Below are 20,607 nucleotides of genomic sequence, written 5' to 3' on the forward strand. Positions count from 1 at the left end.
GCGGTTGACCAATCATCATGCTTTACGGCCTGTTGTTAAATACTTGTAATTCTTATTTAATTACACCTCAACAAAACGGGAAATATACTAGGGAAATGCTAGTAAAACAAAAGGGAGAGCCGTTTGAAACAGCATTACAATGCAAACACACGCAAAACTGCCTGCACCCTCAGAAACAGCTGGTGCGTGCTCTCTGCTTCAGGCCTGAGTCAATTCACAAGATGAATTCTCATGTTTAATAAACTGCAAAATTTCAGACATTTTTCAAATTAAATGTTAATTTTACTCTTACCTTAATGGCTTTAATAGCAGCTTTTGTGATGAGAATCATCTTGGCTCGAGAGATGGGAGGTTTCATATCCATAAGTGAAAAGAGCTTAAAAAAATAAGCAAAAAAATAAATAAATAAATTTTTTTAAAATATTAAAGCTAAAATTAGAGGTCAATTCACCAGTTCTACAAGATGGTTGCAATGTATTAACTAAGAGAGTAACTTTTGGAACTAAGTTTACACATTTGACTAATAAAGAAAAATCAAGAGCTTTCCTATATATCTACACTGCCACTTAGGAGACACAACGGGAAAAGATCACATTAAAATAGAAAAAACAAAAAAGAGCAAAAAGGCCCTGGCCAGTGGCTCGGTGGGGAGAGCGGCGGCTGGGCACAGAGGTGGTGAGCTCCATTCTCAGTCAGGGGCCCGTGCCTGGGTTGCAGGTTTGATCCCACCCTTGGAGGGGGTGCAGGAGGAGGCAACCAATGTGTCCCTCTCACACCGATATTTCTCCTTCTTCCCCTAACACCCCCCCTCCACTTTCTCCAAAAAGCAATGGGGAAAACGTCCTCAGTTGAGGATTAACCACAACAAAAGCAATAAAAAGCAGAAAGGTAAAAACATTACAAGTCCAGAACCTGTGCTAGAAACAATCCACTCCACCTACTGACGGGCACCCCTTTTCCTGAACGGCCAGTGGCAATAGTGTGATCCCACATAAAGGTAGCTCCCACCCAAACCTCACTGAGATTCTGGAGAAGTCAAACAATCTAAGATTCATTTGGAGAAACATGTATTAAAATCAAACAAGAAATTTAAAATGCCATTTATAGCTGGAATCCACAATTTCTTGACTCAGTCAGGAATAACAATCACATTTAACAAATCACACAAGAATAAACCCACACTACAAACCTCACTGAGATTTTGTGAGTTTAAATTCATCCAAGACATAATGAACCCACAAGGTATAAAGATAAAATCCTGTCATTAAGATCCTTATATATAGCTTCCTAAATTGTTGTTTCTGTTTTGCTTAATCATAGGCACATACCGAGTACGTGGGATTTCTAAAAGGGTATTTGAAATAAGCATTATCAACCTTACATGAATCAGATTTCTTATTCTTCCCAATTAATGTTAATATTTCAAATATAGGATTTCCAAGATATAGACTGTACTACGAGACTGCTTCTAAGAAGCTAGCCTAGCCCAGCCGGTGTGACTCAGAGGCTGAGTGTCGACCTATGAACCAGGAAGAGGTCATGGTTCGATTCCTGGTGGGGGCACGTGCCCAGTTTGCAGGCTCGACCCCTGTGTGGGGTGAGCAGGAGGCAGCTGATCAATGATTCTCTCATAATTGATGTTTCTATCTCGTTCTCCCTTTCTGAAATCAATAAAAATAAATAAATAAGTAAATAAATAAATAAATAAAGCTAGCCTACAGAACAAAAGTCTCATTTCCCAGAAGAATATCCCTATTTGGCAACATATTCTAAAATGTAGAATTTTTTTCATAAATAATAATAAGACACAAAAAATAGAAGAAACAAAGATTCTAACACAGAAATCCATTTTTTAAAAAAGGAACATCTAGCCGAAACCAGTTTGGCTCAGTGGACAGAGCGTCAGCCTCCGGACTAAAAGGTCCTGGGTTAGATTCCGGTCAAGGGCATGTACCTTGGTTGCAGGCACATCCCCAAAGGGAGATGTGCAGGAGGCAGCTGATCAATGCTTCTCTCTCATCGATGTTTCTGGCTTTCTATCCCTCTCTCTTCCTCTCTGTAAATATATTTTTAAAAACATATAATAATAAAATATATATATTTTTAAAAAGGAACATCTAAATAATGGTTCTTTATTGTTTTATTTACCAGCATAATAAAAATTCTTGAGTATGCTCACTAATTGAAAAACAATTAGAAAGAAGATAGTAATCTCTGAGATTATATAAATCAATTGAAAAAACAAGAAAAATTTAAAATATTTCAACTTAAATACAAATTCTAAAAAAAATTAAAATTAAAATTTTTTAAATATCAAATTTTAAATATTTGTATAAAATATACAAAACACATTTATAAAGGAAATATTCTGAACACTTATTCTATCTAATAAAAATGTAATATGCAAATTGACTATCACTCCAACACACAAAATGCCTCACCCCATGTGGCCAGCAGTGGAGGACAGTTGGGAGGGATCAGGCCTGCAGGAGAGGGCAGTTGGGGGGGATAAGCCTGAAGGGGAGAGCCGTTAGGGGTGAGCTGGCTGTCAGAGGAGGGAAGTTGGGGGCTGCAGGGAAGGGCAGTTGGGTGGAACCAATGCCTGCAGGAGAGAGCACTTAGGTATGACCAAGTCTGCAGGGGAGGGCAGTTAGGGGCAATCAGGCTGGCAGGGGAGTGGTTAGGGCAGTGGTCGGCAAACTGGTTTGCGAGCCACATTCGGCTCTTTGGCCCCTTGAGTGGCTTGGCATTATAACCACTTCTTCAAAATAGACTCGCCCAGGCCGAAAACCTACTTCTGCGCCTGGGCCATGAAGTTTCAATCGCACTGAGTGTGCGCACCTGCACGTGGTATTTTGTGGAAGAGCCGCCCTCAAGGGGCCAAAGAGCGGCAATTTGCTGACCACTGGGTTAAGGAGTGATCAGGCTGGCAGGCAGAAGTGGTTAGGGGCAATCAGGAAGACAGGCAGGTGAGCCGTTGGAGGCCAGCAGTCCTGGATTGTGAGAGGGATGTCTGACTGCCCGCTTAGACCCAATCCTACCGGGATCAGGCCTAAACGGGCAGTCGGACATCCCTCAAGGGGTCCCAGATTGGAGAGAGTGCAGGCTGGGCTGAGGGACACCCCTCACGAACTTCATGCACCGGGCCTCTAGTAAATTATAAAATTTATTAGGGCAGTTTTACTATTCTGTTTCTTTCTTTGTATCTTAAAGTAGATAAAAGGGGATACAAAAAAAAATTATACTATGTGGGTCTTAAGAATAAGCAACAGCGAAAATTACTTCTCTGGCCATTAAAAGCTTAGAGGGTCATTTTAATGAAGCCTACACCAGAATTAACCCTTTGCACTCCGAACCATTCTGGACATTGGCTACCAGCTACTTGACGCTACTTTGCGGCGGAAATGTGCGTTGAAATAACTCAATTCCCCATAATCACTAATAAACTGCAATGTCCCCTGAGAGAGGACATCCGAGTGATATGCTAGAATTCCGATGTCCCCTGAGAGGGGACAGCGGAGTGCAAAGGGTTAATATTCATTTAACGTCCCAAACAGGACTTCTTTCATTAAACACACACACACACACACACACACGAGAAAAAAAAAATCAGCCAACTGAACTTACAAGACAGACCAGATCAGTGTAACTTCTGATGAAATACCCCACGTAATCTATATATTTAAGTTATGATAATCTGTTTTAGGAGCTAAAGTCCTGTACCGGCCATTGTGCCATAGAGCTGTATCATGTTCCCGGGAAAAAGACCAGCGGGAGAACCTGCAGTGCTCCCAGCTCCGGGCAGAGGAAGGGGCTATCACATTCCCTGGAGCAGCGGTCGCCACCGGTGGTCTGCTGACCACTGCTGGTCCGTGAGATCCAAAAGCAATGCTGCCTAAAGACAAGACTTGGGAAGAGGCAGCCAGCATTGGAGAGCCTGCTATGAATCAGGAAGAATTGAATTTGGAGGTACACTATTTTACTGATTTACTAGGCCTTGTGCGTGAAATTTGTGCAGGGTAGTCTCTAGGCCTGGCCGTGATCCGGGCCTTCTGTGGGCCACTGGCAGGGTGATCAGGGGGCCCTGCTGGCACCCGCCTTGGCTGGTTGAGGCCTGCACTGCAGGCTGGGGGAAGCTCCTGTGTTGAGTGTCTGCCCCCTGGTGGTCAGTGGGCATCAGAGTGACAGGTCATTCCACCAGTCCTCGGGCTGTTGGGCCAATTTGCACGTTAGCTTTTATTATACAGGATCTTAACAACGAACATAGATGCTGTTACACTTGTTTTGAGATGATACTCAAAAGGGTTACATCTGTTTTAAATGATGCCCAGAGAGTGGTCTCAACTAAAATTTGTTGAAAGCTCATTCATAATCCCAGTAGCACATGCATGTGTTTTTCACATTGCAGGTAGAAAACATATTAGATTAGCCCTAGCTGGTTTGGCCCAGTGGATAGAGCATCAGCCTGTGGGTTGAAAGGTCCCGGGTTCAATTCCATCCAAGGGCACATGCCCAAGTTGTGAGCTTGATCCCCAGTAGGAGGTGTACAGAAGGCAGCCGATCAATGATTCTTTCTCATCACTGATGTTTCTCTCTCTCTCTCCCTGCCTCTCTGAAATCAACAAATATATATATTTAAAAGAGAATATTAGATTATAAAGATGACCACACAGTGGGACATACAGTCCTACACCCAGCAAAGGTGGCGTGTGCGGTGAAACGCCCCGCCTGCAGGTGTGGCACGCATGCGCACGCACCGCGTCTCGGTAAGATCGGTTCTTACTGTGGGTCGTGGTAAAAACGTACAAAGGCTATTTATTCAGAAGAATTATTTTGCTTTAGAAATGACCATAAAGCCAAGCTAACCGCTGGCCACCTTTCAATAATGTGGGAGTCCTGAAGCCTCGAACGCGATGCTTATGGACAAGCTGCGGGGAAAGCAGCACTGCCACAGCAGAAAAAACCTCCATACTTTTCCACGACCTTCAGACTACGTGGAGTTACAAACTAGAAACTGGGTAAAGATAATTTAGACTCCAGCCTTTTCTGACCAGAATCTGATCTCAGTCAACAAACTTTACGGAAAATAAACCACAAAAAAAACCATGAGCATTATATGTAAAGCTTGAAAACTATATAACTTAATATAATTCCAACAAACCCTACTAATGAAAAACACAAAGACAAAAATACCCAGACAATGTGGTATTATGAAACAAGTCAGACAAACCTGGTTTTGAAACTGGGTCCAAACATCGAAGGACCGGTCACTGTGATGCCCACTGTGGCCAGCAAACAGCCTGATTGGGGTAGGGCTAGCTGGCAACCTCCCGCCGTCTCCTCCTCCGGACCAGCCCAGCTCCCTTCATCCCTGATGGGGGGCAGGCCAGCCAGACCCCACCCATGCACAAATTCATGCACTGGGCTCCTAGTCCTGGCTAATAAAAGGGTATTATGCAAATTAACCATCACTCCATCACAAAGATGGCAGCACCCAGTCAGTCCTCTCAGCTCCGTCGGAGTCCCCAGTCCCAGGGGCGGTCCTGAGAGCAGGCAGTGAGCAGCCTGGCGGAATGCTGGCTTCATCGCCACGACGATGAGGTAGGGGTGCCATCCCTGCCACGGAGGGCCTCTGGGCAGCAGCCCTGAGGCCGCAGCCCCCGCCCAGCGGGGCTTGACAGAGGACTTAAGGCATGCCCCTGCCCCAGTGCTGGGCCGGGGGACCTCAGCCCGAGTTTTCACCCCAAGCCGGGCACCTGAGGCTGTGCCCGCCCATCCGGCATGGGGCTGGCCTCGTGCGATTTCGAGGCACGCACAGGTGGGCAGGGACCTGACTCTGGGTCCTACAATGCGCCCCAGACTGACCGGAGGAAGATTTTCATATACATTTTACTAATTTTCTTTCATCTCTGACACTTCTATTATAGAGAAAGGGCAAATAGCAATACTAAAATAATTCCCTTTTAATGTGCACGAATTTTGTGCACCAGGCCACTCATCTAATAAGTAATATGCAAATTGACCATCACTCCAAGGCACAAGATGGCTGCCCCCAAGTGGACACAAGATGGCCTGCACAGGAGGGCAGTTATGGGTGACCAGGCCAGCAGAGGAGGGCTGTTAGGGATGACTGGGCCAGCAAGGGAGGGTAGTTGCGGGGAACCCAGGCCTGCAGGGGAGGGCAGTTGGAGGCTACCAGGCTGGCAGGGAAGGGCAGTTCAAGATGACCAGGTTGGCAGGGGAGCAGTTAGGTGTCATCAGGCTGACAGGGGAGTGGTTAGGGGGTGATCAGGCAGGCAGGCGAGCGGTTGGGAGCCAGCAGCCTGGATTGTGAGAGGGGTCCCAGATAGGAGAGGGTGCAGGCTGGGCTGAGGGACATTCCCTGCCCCATCCTTCACAAATTTTGTGCACTGGGCCTCTAGTCTATATATAACACTGAGCCCAGAATACCTGCCATATTCCTGGCTCAGTCAATAGAGCTATGCCATGCCCTGGATGAGATTTTTGTTACAGTTCACCATACTGTCTGTGTTATATCTACTACCCAAATGCTGCCTCTAGAGAAGACTTCACTGTGGAGCAATGAAAATGTAGCAGTATGGAAGGCTTTAAAGCTGTGCAGCACCTCAGCACCTAAGCCAGCAGTCACACCAAATTCATAGCCACGTTTACGTCGCTGGCAGACCCCAGCTAGTGAGAAGGCTAAAACTCATCAGCTCCAACGGCTGCAGCATCTTCTCACTCCTGACCCACACCTCCCTCTGCTCTCTTCCCTCCAGATGTACCCCATGTTGATGGAATCCACTAAGTGGTTTTGTGCTGGTTCCCCATTCCTGCAGTAACACAGCTGCGGCAAGCCGTGCGTGATCTGCCCGTTCTGGAGCCAGACTCTCACTCGTCTCCAGTCCAGGTGCTGGCAGGGCTGCATTCGGGAGACTCTGGGGCAGAGGGCGGGCAGAGGGTGCTTCCGTTCCTCGGCTCAGGGCTCGTCCTTCACCTACAGACCCCCAGCAGTGTGGGGTGTTCTCTGCTCTGTGACTCCGCCTCCTTGTCATGGACGCCCCTGCCTGCTCACAGGACCCTTGGGACAATGCAGGGTAATTAACCCGTCTCCTCAGTCACATCGTTAGCCATGTCAAACACTCACAGGTTTGCCCTCCCCGGTTTGGCTCAGTGGATAGAGCGTCGGCCTGCAGACTGAAGGGTCCCAGGATAGATTCCAGTCAAGGGCATTTACCTTGATTGTGGGCATATGCCCAGTGGGGGGGTGTAAGAGGCAGCTGATCGATGTTTCTAACATTCTATCCCTCTCTCTTCCTCTCTTTAAAAAATCAATAAAATTTATTTAAAAAAACAACAACAAAACACTCACAGGTTCTAGGATTCAGGCATTACTGTTGCTGGAAGAGCCGTGCTAACTCTATGGCTAACTTGCATCTGTAATCAGCCGAACCCTGACTGTTTTCCCGGAACCTCTCTCGCTCTCCATGCAGACTGGCCTCTCCGCTGGTCTCTGGAGCTTTTCTGCGACCTGGCGTGGCAGCTCCTCAGGCCGCTGTGCGTTTCCTGAGCCTACTCACAGGCCCCCGCCTCAGTGGCACTTGTTTGTCTTCAGTGAAGGACAGCAGCATGGGCCCTCACTTACAGCTCAGTGTGTTTTTTTAATTAAAAAGAACAGGACCTACTTGCAGGATGACCCACCTGACATGACGTGGACACTGCCAGTTACTAAAGTTCTCTCAACAACACATTCTCATCCTGCCTCCATTTTCCTAATTTACTGATGGTGAAATCATGACCGATATTATTCTGAAATATGTGGTTTATAGTCTTCACTAGACAAAAAAAAATTACAAAAGTTTAATTTGGTGTTTTAGAAATTGTGAGTAAATTTGTTCTGGCTCCCAGTGACTAGAAATTTCTAGAAAGTCATAAAAGAAACTAACAACTGGCAGAGATCAAAGTTACTGGCATCAAGCCTAAGATTTCTGAAATACGTCTTTCCCTATTTTTTTAAATTGAGCTGTCAAAGCAATGAAAAGAATTAGACTACATGCTGGTATGAGTACATTTTTTAACCTTTTAAATCCCTCAAGCAATATGTCCTTCCAGCACCTCTTTCAATGTGACGCCTACCCTTTCTTTCTCTAAACCTTAAAAATACTGTGACAGGGTGGTACTCAAACAGACACAGACATCAGAGTTTAATTCTATAGTCTTTCTTCTTCTGTTCATTTGACTCAATATGTCAGACATGCTGACTTCAACCAAATCGAGTTAGTCCAACATAACTTGAGTGTTTATTAGTGACATATAAGAACATTATAAAAGCACACATTAGGTTTTTTCAACAAAAGGTGTTTTGCCCTGGTGGGTGTGGCTCAGTCCCATTACCAAAAGGTAGCCAGTTCCATTCCCAGTCAGGTACATGCTCAGGTTCAATCCCCATTGGGGGCATGCAGGTGACCAATGTTTCTCTCTCTCCCTCCCTCTCGCTAAAATCAGTAAGAACATGTTTTTAAAAATAAAACCATTTTCCTGCAAAGAGGCTTTGGCCAGCCGAAACCGGTTTGGCTCAGTGGTAGAGTGTCGGTCTGTGGACTGAGGGGTCCCGGGTTCGATTCCGGTCAAGGGCATGTACCTGGGTTGCGGGCACATCCCTGATAGGGGGTGTGCAAGAGGCAGCTGGTCGATGTTTCTCTCTCATCGATGTTTCTAGCTCTCTGTCCCTCTCTCCTCCTCTCTGTAAAAAAATCAATAAAATATATTTTTTTTTAAAAAAAAAAGAGGCTTTGGCCATCTCGTTATTAGCTACATACGGAATTGAGGACAATTCCATACGACTCCCTGCTGGAACCGTTAGGTGAGGCTTTGCAGTCACTCCTTACCTCATGTTCCATCTTACGCCGTTACACAGCCATTATCAAGGGTTTGTCTGAGCTGATGCTTTCTAGTTGCTAGAAAATTAATGTGCTGAGGGATGCAGGATGGGGCTAAGGGCTGCGAACCAAACACTTAAATAAGCACCATTATGCCGAGCAGAATACAGTGAGTACACACAGATTCTAATGAAATTGAAGAAGGTACAGGAAAGGAATTCAACCACCAGAAACAACCCCATAACTGATTAATAAACACAAAGTTCGCCGAAGCCAGTTTGGCTCAGTGGATAGAGCGTCGGCCTGCGGACTGAAAGGTCCCAGGTTCGATTCCGGTCAGGGGCATGTATCTTGGTTGCCGGCACATCCCCGTTGGGGGGTGTGCAAGAGGCAGCTGATCGATGTTTCTCTCACATCGATGTTTCTAGCTCTCTATCCCCCTCCCTTCCTCTCTGTAAAAAAAAAAATAAGATATATTTTAAAAAATAAAATAAAATAAACACAAAGTTCAACCTTACCAATAACCAGTTAAAATAATGAGCCAAAGCAGGGAGGCATGAAGAGATGGACATACCTCCGGTGAGAGTGGAAGGGAGAAGAAAGAGAAACCAAAGAGCTTATATGCATGGCCATGGACACGGGCAGTAGAGAGGTGAAGACCTGGAGGGGTGGGTAGGGGCTGGGAGGGGAAAGTGGGGGAGAAATGGCTGACATCTGTAATACTATCAACAATTAAAATATAGAGATATTAAAAGAAAAATATAAAAATGAGATATAATTCAATTACCTAACAAGCTTGAGTGTAGATTAGCATAAAACAAAGAAGATACTCTACTGATGAGACCTAATATGTTTTAATTTCAGAGAAAACTTCAAAGTTATATATCAAAAACTAAAAAATATCGCTGAAACCGGTTTGGCTCAGTGGTAGAGCGTTGGTCTGCGGACTGAAAGGTCCCAGGTTCGATTCCAGTCAAGGGCATATACATTGGTTGCGGGCACATCCCCGGTGGGGGTGTGCAGGAGGCAGCCGGTCGATGTTTCTCTCTCATCAACGTTTCTAGCTCTCTCTCTCCCTTCCTCTCTGTAAAACATCAATAAAATATATTTTTTTAAAAAACTAAAAAATATCAAAATATTTTAAATCTAATACTTTCATTTCTGGAAATTTATATAGAATAGTCATATGTTCTCAAATTCTCGACAATGGCAATTTAAAATTATGTTGACCAATTGGTTAGAGCATTGTCCTGATACACCAAGTTTGCATGGATCTCCAGTCAAGGGCGTATAAAAGAAGCAACCAATGAATGTATCAATAAATGGAAAAACAAGTCAATGTTTCTCTTTCTCAAATCAATAATTTTAAAAATAATAATTTCATGTTATTCAACAATCATACAAAATTTCCAAATAAAAGTAGACCAGAACAAAAGACTGAAATACTCTAAAATGTTAATGGTATTTGGTGGCATATTTTCTTTATTTCCGAATTTAAGTTTACTTAACTTGCATTAACTTTAAAATGAAAATTATTTTAATTAGTGTCTGAGAAACAAAATGCATTTGTTTCCAACTTTGATTACAAATATAATAAATGCATACAATTGTTATCAGATAAAACTTGTCCATGGAGTCAATTTTGCTTTATAAATTAAGTTATGTCTAAGTCAATGGCTTATAAATTGTTTTAATTAAGGAATTATTTTATTTTTTTAAATATATATTGATTTCAGAGAGAGAAATAAAAAACATAAATGATGAGAGAGAATCATTGATCGCCTGCCTCCTGCACACCACCACTAGGGATCGAGCCCACAATCCAGGCAGGTGCCCTTGACCAGAATCGAACCCAGGACCCTTCAGTCTGCAGGTCATCACTCTATCCACTAAGCCAAACCAGCTGGGGAAGCTTATAAATCTTTAATACAACTTTTCAAAATTATTAAAACAAAATTTTAAAAATAAATTTAAAGCTTTACCCCTTGAAAAATCTTTATAATAACTGAAGCTCTTATTAATATAAAACACAAATCTGAGAAATCACTGTTCAAATGCAGCAAATTTACAAGGCTTTTTACAAGATACACACATACAAATGCAAATATCCACTGCTGATACTAAACATGGAACCACTGCTGGGTTAATTATGTCCATGTGATTTAAGAATATAGAATATAGGAATGTAACAAGTAGTAGTTTAAACTTCATCTGTGTTACATCCCACTTTCAATTCTATCACCAAACCCTAATTCTGTTACCATTTGCTGCAGGCAGACCTGATTTTCTGAACAGTTAATTTCTGACGATTCACCGTGTAAAGTATGCCTGATGTTTTCTTTACGGCCAACTGCCCTTCATTTTCCTGGGTCCACACTTCACAGACTTTCCACTGAGGACCAGGCCTGCCTCCCGTCCTGCCCTCGTTCTAGGTGGTTTTCTAGTCTTCACGGAATTCTGGTTCACTGACCGGCAGTCAATCCTAAACTCCTTCCTCTCTATTTGCTCAAGAAACAGGCCAGGAAGTGATTTTAGAAAAATGTCAAATGTTTCATTCAACCCATCACTCTATTTTACTAGCACAGAAGCTGGCTTTCAAAATCACTGTTACTGTAACCTGCCCATATAGCTCAGTTGGATAGAACATAGTCTCGATATGCCCAGGTTGTAGGTTCGATCCCTGGCCAGGGCACATACAAGAACCAACCAATGAATGCATAAATAAGTGGAACAATAAATTGATATCTCTCTCTCTTCCTTTCTAAAAAAACACACAAAAAAAACCACACACATATTAAAAAAAAATAACTTTTACTGTGCCTCACTATTGAACTTTGTTTACTCCCAAAGTTGATGATAAAGCATTTTTGCGAATTAAATATTTACCACTAGACCTCAACAAGAAATGAAAACTGGTTCCAGGACATGCCCTCATTTGATTATGACATACCCTACCTTATGTGTTTTATTTAGACCGGGTTATTTCCACAAAGTGACAATGACTGGATTTATGCACAGGCAAGGGACTAAAACTGAAAGTCAGCATTAATAAAATCCCTAATCAATTTACAGTTTTTTTTTTAATATATTTTATTGATTTTTTACAGAGAGGAAGGGAGATAGAGAGCCAGAAATATCGAGAGAAACATCGACCAGCTGCCTCTTGCACACCCCCCACTGGGGACGTGCCCGCAACCAAGGTACACGCCCCCACCCAGAATCGAACCTGGAACCCTTCAGTCCGCAGACCGCTGCTCTACCACTGAGCCAAACAGGCTTCAGCTCAATTTACAATTGTTATTGTGAGTATAAACTAGTAAAAGAAATAGCAATGCCTAAAGGCACACCTGAAGGTTTAAATGTTGATTCTCTCTATTGCATATGCAGATGACTTTAAACAAACTTGGACAAATTCTTCCTAAACTACACATCAGAGTGCACTCGCTACCACGCTTTCAAACATACTAACAGTGGTTCAGGGAGGAGCCCTCTTATTTGTAAAATATGTGTTTGCATTTATTAAACAATGGTAAAGACCTGCATGAAGGGCTGAACCCCAAACTTGGCTGTCCTTTCTAAAGTGATGTATCACTCAGCATCTCTTAATTAAGATGAACTAGATGAAATGACTATTAAAGTTTAAAGACTATTCTGTTTCCTAAAGGCTCAAAAGGTGTCCTACCACTAACTGCCATATTATACGTTCCCTTTAAGAAGGCTACTGTCCTTCTATCCAGCTAAAACACAGCTCTACGAAGGTAAGCTCATGAGGCAGTGCGGAAGGGTACACTGGGGCCCTGGCCAGGTGGCACAGTGGTCATCCTGTGCACCGGAAGGTCAGTTCAATTCCCAGTCGGGGCACAAGCCCAGGTTTCGAACTTGATTCCCAGGAGGGGGTGTGCAGGAGGAATTAATAAATGTTTCTTACCATGTTTCTCTCTATCCCTTTCCTTTCCTCTCTAAGTATTAATAAAAATGTATTTTTAAAAATTTCTGCCCAGCCAAGACCGGTTTGGCTCAGTGGATAGAGCATCAGTCTGCGGACTGAAAGGTCCCAGGTTCGATTCCAGTTGGGGGCATGTACATTGGTTGCGGGCACGTCCCCGTGGAGGGTGTGCAGGAGGCAGCTGGTCAATGATTCTCTCTCATCGATGTTTCTAACTCTCTATCCCTCTTCCTTCCTCTCTGTGAAAAATCAATAAAGTATATTAAAAAAAAAAAGAAAAGAGTAACGGTACTTTAAAAAAAAAAATTCTGCCCAAAGTAACTTACCAACTGTTTGTAGATGTGCTGCTTCACGTACAACTTTTGTAATTAAAACGAGTGACAAGGCCGGCTCGGCTGGTTGGAGCATTGCCCCTTGCACAGACGGTCTCCGGTTTGATCCCCCGTCGGTGCATACGGGAAGCAGCCATTCTGTTTCTCTCACTTTGATCTCTCTCTCTCTCTAGGATCAATGAAAAGCATGTTCTTGAAATAACAAGTGTTCTGCCCTGGCCGGTACTTCTCAATGGTCACAGCACCGGCCTGCACATGGAGAGTCTTGAGTTCAATTGCAAGTACCTGGGTTGCAGGTCTGTCCCCATCCCCAGTCTGGGAGCAACCAATTGACGTGTCCTTGTCACATCAATGTGTTTCTCCTCCCATCCCCTTCCACTCTCTGTAGGAATAAATGGAAAAAATATCCTCCCTCCTTGGATAAGAATTAAAAAATAGTAATGATGAGTGTTCTATAATCAATTATGGGTGAAGATAAGATCGACAAGTCTGGCTGTAACTGTCTACTAAACACAAATATGTGAAGATCAACTTTGACAGTCATTAACAAATATGCAGCAGTCAAGGCTTGAAAAGAAACTAGTAGCCGAAACCAGTGTGGCTCAGTGGACAGAGCGAGAGCCTACGGACTGAAGGGTTCCGGGTTCGATTCCAGTCAAGGGCATGTACCTTGGTTGTGGGCACATCCCCAGTGGGGTGTGTGTAAGAGGCAGCTGATTGATGTTTCTCTCTCATCGATGTTTTTAACTCTCTATCCCTCTCTCTTCTTCTCTGTAAAAAATCAATAAAATATATTTTTTAAAAAGAAACTAGTATGTTATCATTCATTATTGTCATCTAGGTAAGTTTTTCTACTTTTTCCAAAAAAGTCTTCATGCAGCTAAAAATATTAATCAGCTTTTTCTCATTGTAACATTTACTTGTAACTGGGGTGAAGTTCAAATTTTGTTCCTGGCTAATTCTATGACTCTATCTGAAAATAATTTTGCTGTAAGAAGAGGGTTGTGCTTACAAAAAAAGTAACTATTCTGCTCCACATGTCACATATGCTGGATAGATCCCTGCTCCACGGTCTCTTCCAACTAGGATTACTGACCCACATGGATTTATACCAAAATCACCAACTATCCAAACACCAATTACAACTTTCAAGAGAAACTGGATGGCCTTCCACATTTAACTGAGCCCTAGCAGCCCATCTTTTGTTTTTTCCCACCAAACTGTGCTTCTAATTCTTCACTCCACTCCAGTTCACTGGGTTCTAGCTGAATTCTCTACTACCTGTCCAATGTGTCATTAGAATATCAACATTGCTAGATATATTTAGCTATCTTTTCACAAGCACCAATAAAGACCCCTGACTAGCTGAAACCGGTTTGGCTCAGTGGCTAGAGCATCGGCCTGCAGACTGAAAGGTCCCAGGTTCAATTGAGTCAAGGGCATGTACCTTGGTTGCAGGCACATCCCCAGTAGGGGGTGTGCAAGAGGCAGCTGATCAATGATTCTCTCTCATCGATGTTTCTAACTCTCTATCCCTCTCTCTTCCTCTCTGTAAAAAAATCAATAAAATATATATATTTTTAAAAGACCCCTGACTATAAAGCAATGTGATATAATCAATAAGTCATGCAAATACTGAGTAGGATGAAGGTGACCCAGGGTATAAAAAATTATAATAGTTTGTGAAATCTTCTAGTTCTCAAATAAAAATCCTAACAGGCCCCGGCTGGTTGTGGGTTTGATGCCTGGTCAGGGCACCTATAAGCAGCAACCAGTGATACATAAATCAATGAAACAACACATCGATGTCCCGCTTGCTCTCTGAAGTAAAATATATATACACACACACACACAGTAGCACAACACTGTTAATTACACTTTATATTAACACAGAAATGCAGACGTCTCTCCTAGCCTAAGCTTTCAACAGATCTTGGTCAGGCCTAATCCTAATGCAAATTTAATAATTATTAACTCTACATTTTCTGTAGTTCCACAGGAACAGAGTATTGTTAATCAATATTACCAAAATTGTGAACTTTTGACAGGTAAGCTGCTGCTTCTATAAATCTGACGACATAGCTTGTTTATCTCATCATTAACATTGTATGGTTTGCTCTGAAGTGTGCTAAAAAAGAACTCAGCACATTACCTCTACGAATGTTAGAACACATACTAAGGCTCATCATTTATATGACAATGCTTTTCATACCAAGTTACCAAGGTGTGTTTAAAGTGAGACTCGAGTGTGCGCCGTTATCCACAGAGAAGTTAGCTGGATACTGAAGTGAACAGCATTCACTTTCACTCCATGACCTACAATTTACATTTGGTATCCCCCCCCCCCCCCCCACACACACACACACACAAAATCAACTGCTCTTTTGTAATTTCTATTCGGCACTTTTATCTCCTGAACTGGAGGCCCGAACAAGAGCAGGCCTTCCTTCCCAGGCCGCTGGCCCCGGCTCCCCTCTGGCACCTGCAGGCACCTGGGACCCGGCTTCCCTCTCAGCCCAACCTCACCCGGAAGGTCTTCCGGAAGGACGTCTGGTCTAATTAGCATATTTTGCTTTTATTATTATAGATTGTTTCACAAGATTTTATAAGTCAACTTTTCCATTTTCCCAATCTTCCTCTGAATGAGCTCCTTATCATGTGCCCGTGTAATTTTTTCCTAAACAAAATACTTGACAAAATGCTGGCTGAGGAGGGGTATTTTCAACATGAACACGGAGACAGAAGCTGTGTAACCAGCTGCATTCCACTGCCCGTGAAGCCAGACTGCACTGCCGGCAGAGCGGAGCCCGGCCGGTAACTGTCCACACCCACACCTCTGTGGTGACAGCACAGCGTGACCAAGCGAGGCGGAGACCAGCCTCTTCCCTGGTCCTGCCTGCCCACCTCCTCCTCACCCAGGAGCCTTTACAGACCTCAGAGGAGAAAGGACGGCCACACAACCGGAGGCCAACATGACAGGCTAAAAGACAACGTGCTTGTCATGTGACCGACCCGCAGAAGACCGCCACACCCAGCAGTCAGCGTAAAGCAGACAGTGACCCACAGCTCTTCCTTCAGGACAACAGGCGCTGCAGGCGGTCAGCTCACGCAGAGAGCGCACGCCATCAACGCCCATCGAGTCTCACAAAGCTCACTTCTGGCTTTAAGGACACACACGATGAATGCACCCCGCTTCCTCCTGCACTCCCAGGTGGCATCCACGTCTACACCACCCAGCACTGCACTCTTCAACAAGGACCAGGCTCTGAGCTCCTCGCCGTGGTTTGTGAGGTACAAGCAGCTTCCACCCTGACACTAAGGCATTTCCCTTCTCATCCCTTTTCTCACAAGGCTACAGCACTTCACCAGAAGCTATAGGATGTGTGTGTGCAAGAGAGAGAAGCAGTTGCTAAAATCCAGCTTCTATTAAATCAGAATTTACATGAGATGTGCAAAATGTAAAACAATGTACACTGGGGCCCTGGCTAACTTTTTTGTTTTGAAAACAGTTTTCATTAATGTTACTTATACCCTAGTCGGTGTACTCAGCTGGTTAGAGTGCCATCCAATATGCCAAGGTTGCAGGTTCAATCCCCAGTCAGGGCACATACAAAAATCAACCACTGGTGTGGCTCAGCGGCTGAGCGTTGACCTGTGACCCGGGAGGTCCCAGTTCGATTTCCAGTTGGGGCCTGTGCTGGGTTGTGGGCTGAGTCTCCAGTGAGGGGTGTGCAGGAGGCGCCTGATCAGTTCTCTCTCATCCTTGGTATTTGTTTCCTCTCTCCCTCCTTTTTCCTGTCTAAAATCAGTAAAAATATTTTTTTAAAAATCAACCAATGAATGCATAAATAAGTAGAACAACAAATCAATGTTTCTCTTTCAAATCAATAAATTTTTTAAAATGTACTTACGTTCCCATGCAACAGGTTACTTTCAATGCGTTTTCAGCTTAAATTTCTAATACGGTAAATATCAGTAGATGTAATCCATAGATACAAAAGCTCTCTGTGATCCTTAACTTTGATGTGTTGAAAGGAGTCAAAATCCAAAGTTTGAGCACTCTTACACAAGATGTTTAAGAATAGTCACGGCAGTGTTTGTCAGCAAAACATGAGAAACGACCTATCTGTTTATCAACTGGGGAACCAGATAAATCAGATGCAATTTATTCAAAGGATGGTATATCACACCATCAGTTAGAATGAACTAAATCTTATTACATAGTATAAATGTTTGAGCAAAAACCCACATTGCCGAATATGTGCCATACACTACCCATGTGTATCAGAACACAGAATAAGGTATTTTGTTTTAGAACCACAGAGATTGATAATCCATTATTTGCTTCTGATGGGGAGTGGTGGGAGGAAGCAGGGGGCAGATACGTCCTTTTGAATTTAGAGAAGATTGATTAAAGGCTACAAATGCAATCGATGGATTAAAATACCCCATTATAAACTTCATTCAACAATGGGAGTGCACAAACATCGCAGAACACAACTAAGAATTGGCCGCAACTGATCCCTGATCTTTTCATCTTTTACGGCACTTCACACTGTCTTACCAAAAAGCGCTGTGAATGGCATCTGGTAGCCTCTCCTTTCCACACCGGATGCTGACCTGCTTTCCCTGTGCTTCCAATCTCCATACTTGCCTCCTCCAACGCCCCTCCGTCTAACAGGCACCACTCACTTAGCCAGACCTTGGACACATAAGCATACAAGTACCAGTGCCTACTACACTAACTGCTCTTCCTTCCCTTCATCCTTGAATCCTTCACAATCAAACTCCTAAAGACTACCGTGTTTCCCCGAAAATAAGACATCCTCCGAAAATAAGACCTACCTACAGGTTTCCTTCTGAGTGAAATATAAGGCATCCCCCGAAAATAAGGCCTCCCAGGCTAAACATGAGAGATTTCGTCCACTGATTCTGAAAGAAATGGAGTCACAAGAAATTCACCAGGAAATTCAGGAATTGGATTGTGATGATGATGTTCCAGAAGATGATGACATGATTGTCATTGAATAAATGAGTAAATTCTTGATACTGTAGGATTCAGTTTGTCTGGTTTGTGTTGACAACTACCGTACTACCGTACCGTATACAGGTAATAAATTTCCTTTATTTTCATTTAACAATAAATGCGTACTGTATTCTTCTTCATGGAAAAATAAGACATCCCCTGAAAGTAAGACCTAGCGCATCTTTGGGAGCAAAAATTAATATAAGACACTGCCTTATTTTCGGGGAAACAGGGTACTTTACCTTTGCTACTGTATTTCATCTCCCATCACCATTTAACCTTAAAATCCAGACCCCATTACCCTAAAAAATGTTAGACACCTTTTTCTTTTCAGTGCCCCCCCCCCAATTGCTATTCCTACCCCTTTTTTCATCTCAAGTCTTCAGTATTGTACAAAGCCCAATCACACATTAAAAGCACTCCCTGGTCCAAATGTCTCAGTTGGTTGGAGCATCGTCCTGTATGCCGAAAAGTTTTGGTTTGAATCTGGGGTCAGGGCAGGTAGAGAAGGCAACAGATGGATGTGTCTGTCTGTCCCTTTCTCCCTCCCTTTATTGGACCAGACTCCCTGGGGGCAGTCCTCAGTAGCGCCACTGGGCGTGCGTGCCACGTGGTCAGGGCGCAGCTGAGTGGGAACTCCAAAGTCTGTGAAGTAAAGACAGACTTGGGGGAGTTGAGGCTACAGAGCACTGATCGATCACATTCGTGGACGGGGAGAAACACTGTGACTCAAGCAGGCACAGATGGACTTTAGATACAGACTAACTTCTCCGGAAGACAGCTCTCTCCAGAGGAGTTGGAATTGACAACTAACACCTAACAATGCAATCTGAAGTTCATAAAGACTGGAAAGGGAAATGAACATTATTTGAGAAAAATGAGCAATACTCTAAGTTTTATTTTGTACATTTGAAGAGGATAAAATACCATTTCCCTTTTTCATGAAGTCTATATCATTCCTATTTTTTATTTTTTGGAAGTAAAAGCTATAATCATCACTTTTTCAGAACATGGGAGCCTTTTCTTAACTTCTATAATGCCTCCCTCAGAATTTAGTACTTCTAATCTTTTTTTCCCTTCATTTTTTTAGAGAGAGAGGAAGGGGAGAGAGAGAAACACTGATTTGTTCCACTTACTAATGCGCCCGTTGGTTGGTTCTTGTATGTGCCCTGGCTGAACAAGCCTGCAACCCTGGAGCACGGGGCTGACGCTCTAGCCCTCTGAGCCTCCAGCCAGGGCACAAATACTTCTGATCTTGACTCACTAAAAACTGCCATTCAAAGTGTTCGTAAGTAAGTGTTGTGCTCCCTCCCTCCTGGGAGCACCCGTGCCTGCCCTCTCCTCACCCACAGGCGTGCATCTCCTAACTCTAAGAGACCCCCAGACTGCGATCAGGGGAGGAAGGGGCGTGGCAGCTTCCGGCTCACCCATAAACCCGCCTCCAAGGCCCCTTTGCTGCCTTTCCCAAGCCAGTCCCGGAGCGCGGTCCGCAGCCTAACAAGCGTGCTCTCAGAATAAAAACAAGAGCCCTGGCTGGTCTCGCTCGGCGGACAGAGCGTTGGCCTGCGGACTGGGGCACAGGCCTGGGTTGCGGATCCATCCCCAGAGGGAGGACGGGCAGGGGGCGGCCTGATCAATCTCCTTCCTCTCAGCGCTGTTTGTCTGTCTCTCCCTCTCCCTTCCTCTCTGAATCAACAAATATGTATTAAAAGTGGTAAATAAGTAAATAACCTGAAAGTTTTATCTTGGGGAACAAGTGCACTCATCACCCTGAAGGAACTGTGGTGCCATTTGCGTGACTGCTGCAGGGCGGGCAGGAAGGAGGGGCTCCTGGCCTGGCGGACACACAGTCAGCGTCCGGCCCGCATCTCCCCCGCCACAGCCGCACGTTCGGAAACAGACCAAGCCACTGGGTGAGTTATACAAACGTCTGCCTGCGCCGCTGCGCGCCCAAAGCTAATCTAATACCCAATGTCCACTGTAACTGGGGAAACAATACTTCTTAGGAAAGAAAAAAAAAGGAACTATTTCAGCACTTTGAAAAAGCAACGCTACCGCACTCTGCAAGACCCGGGCCACCACGCGCGCGGGGCAGCTCTGCGTGAACACGTGCAGGCGCCTCTGCGGGGAGGCGGCCTCCGCGGCCCGGGCTCCGGGTCCGCCGGGCTCTCCCCGCCGATCAGTCCTCCCGCGGGAGGGCCCGGCGGCCGCCGCCATCCGGGAGAGGAGAGGCGGCCGCGCCCGGGCACAGAGGCCGGTGAGCCTGCAGGACCCGCCGCCCACTCCCACTCCCACTCCCCCCACCCGGGGACCGGTGAGTGCAGCCCCAGGCGGCGGGGCCGGGCCGGGCGCGGGCTGGGTGCCGGGGAGGCCGGGGGGCGGGCGGCGGGGCCGGCTCCCCGCGGACTCGCGTTTCCCATTCAA

At 44.6% G+C, this 20,607-nt stretch overlaps 1 protein-coding gene across 2 annotated transcripts in view; it reads right to left on the reverse strand.

The window, feature by feature from the left end:
* Window positions 1-20,607, reverse strand: part of SCAF4 (SR-related CTD associated factor 4) — a 62,019-nt gene that overhangs the window by 40,622 nt on the left and 790 nt on the right. For both annotated transcript variants that reach the window (XM_084873532.1, XM_084873531.1), the window contains exon 2: window positions 293-376. In XM_084873532.1, the coding sequence (XP_084729658.1) occupies window positions 293-376 (84 nt within the window). The remainder of the gene's footprint in view (window positions 1-292; window positions 377-20,607) is intronic.

The sequence above is a fragment of the Pipistrellus hanaki genome, assembly GCF_964339955.1.
Source record: "Pipistrellus hanaki genome assembly, chromosome: 2".
Taxonomy (NCBI): Eukaryota; Metazoa; Chordata; class Mammalia; order Chiroptera; family Vespertilionidae; genus Pipistrellus; species Pipistrellus hanaki.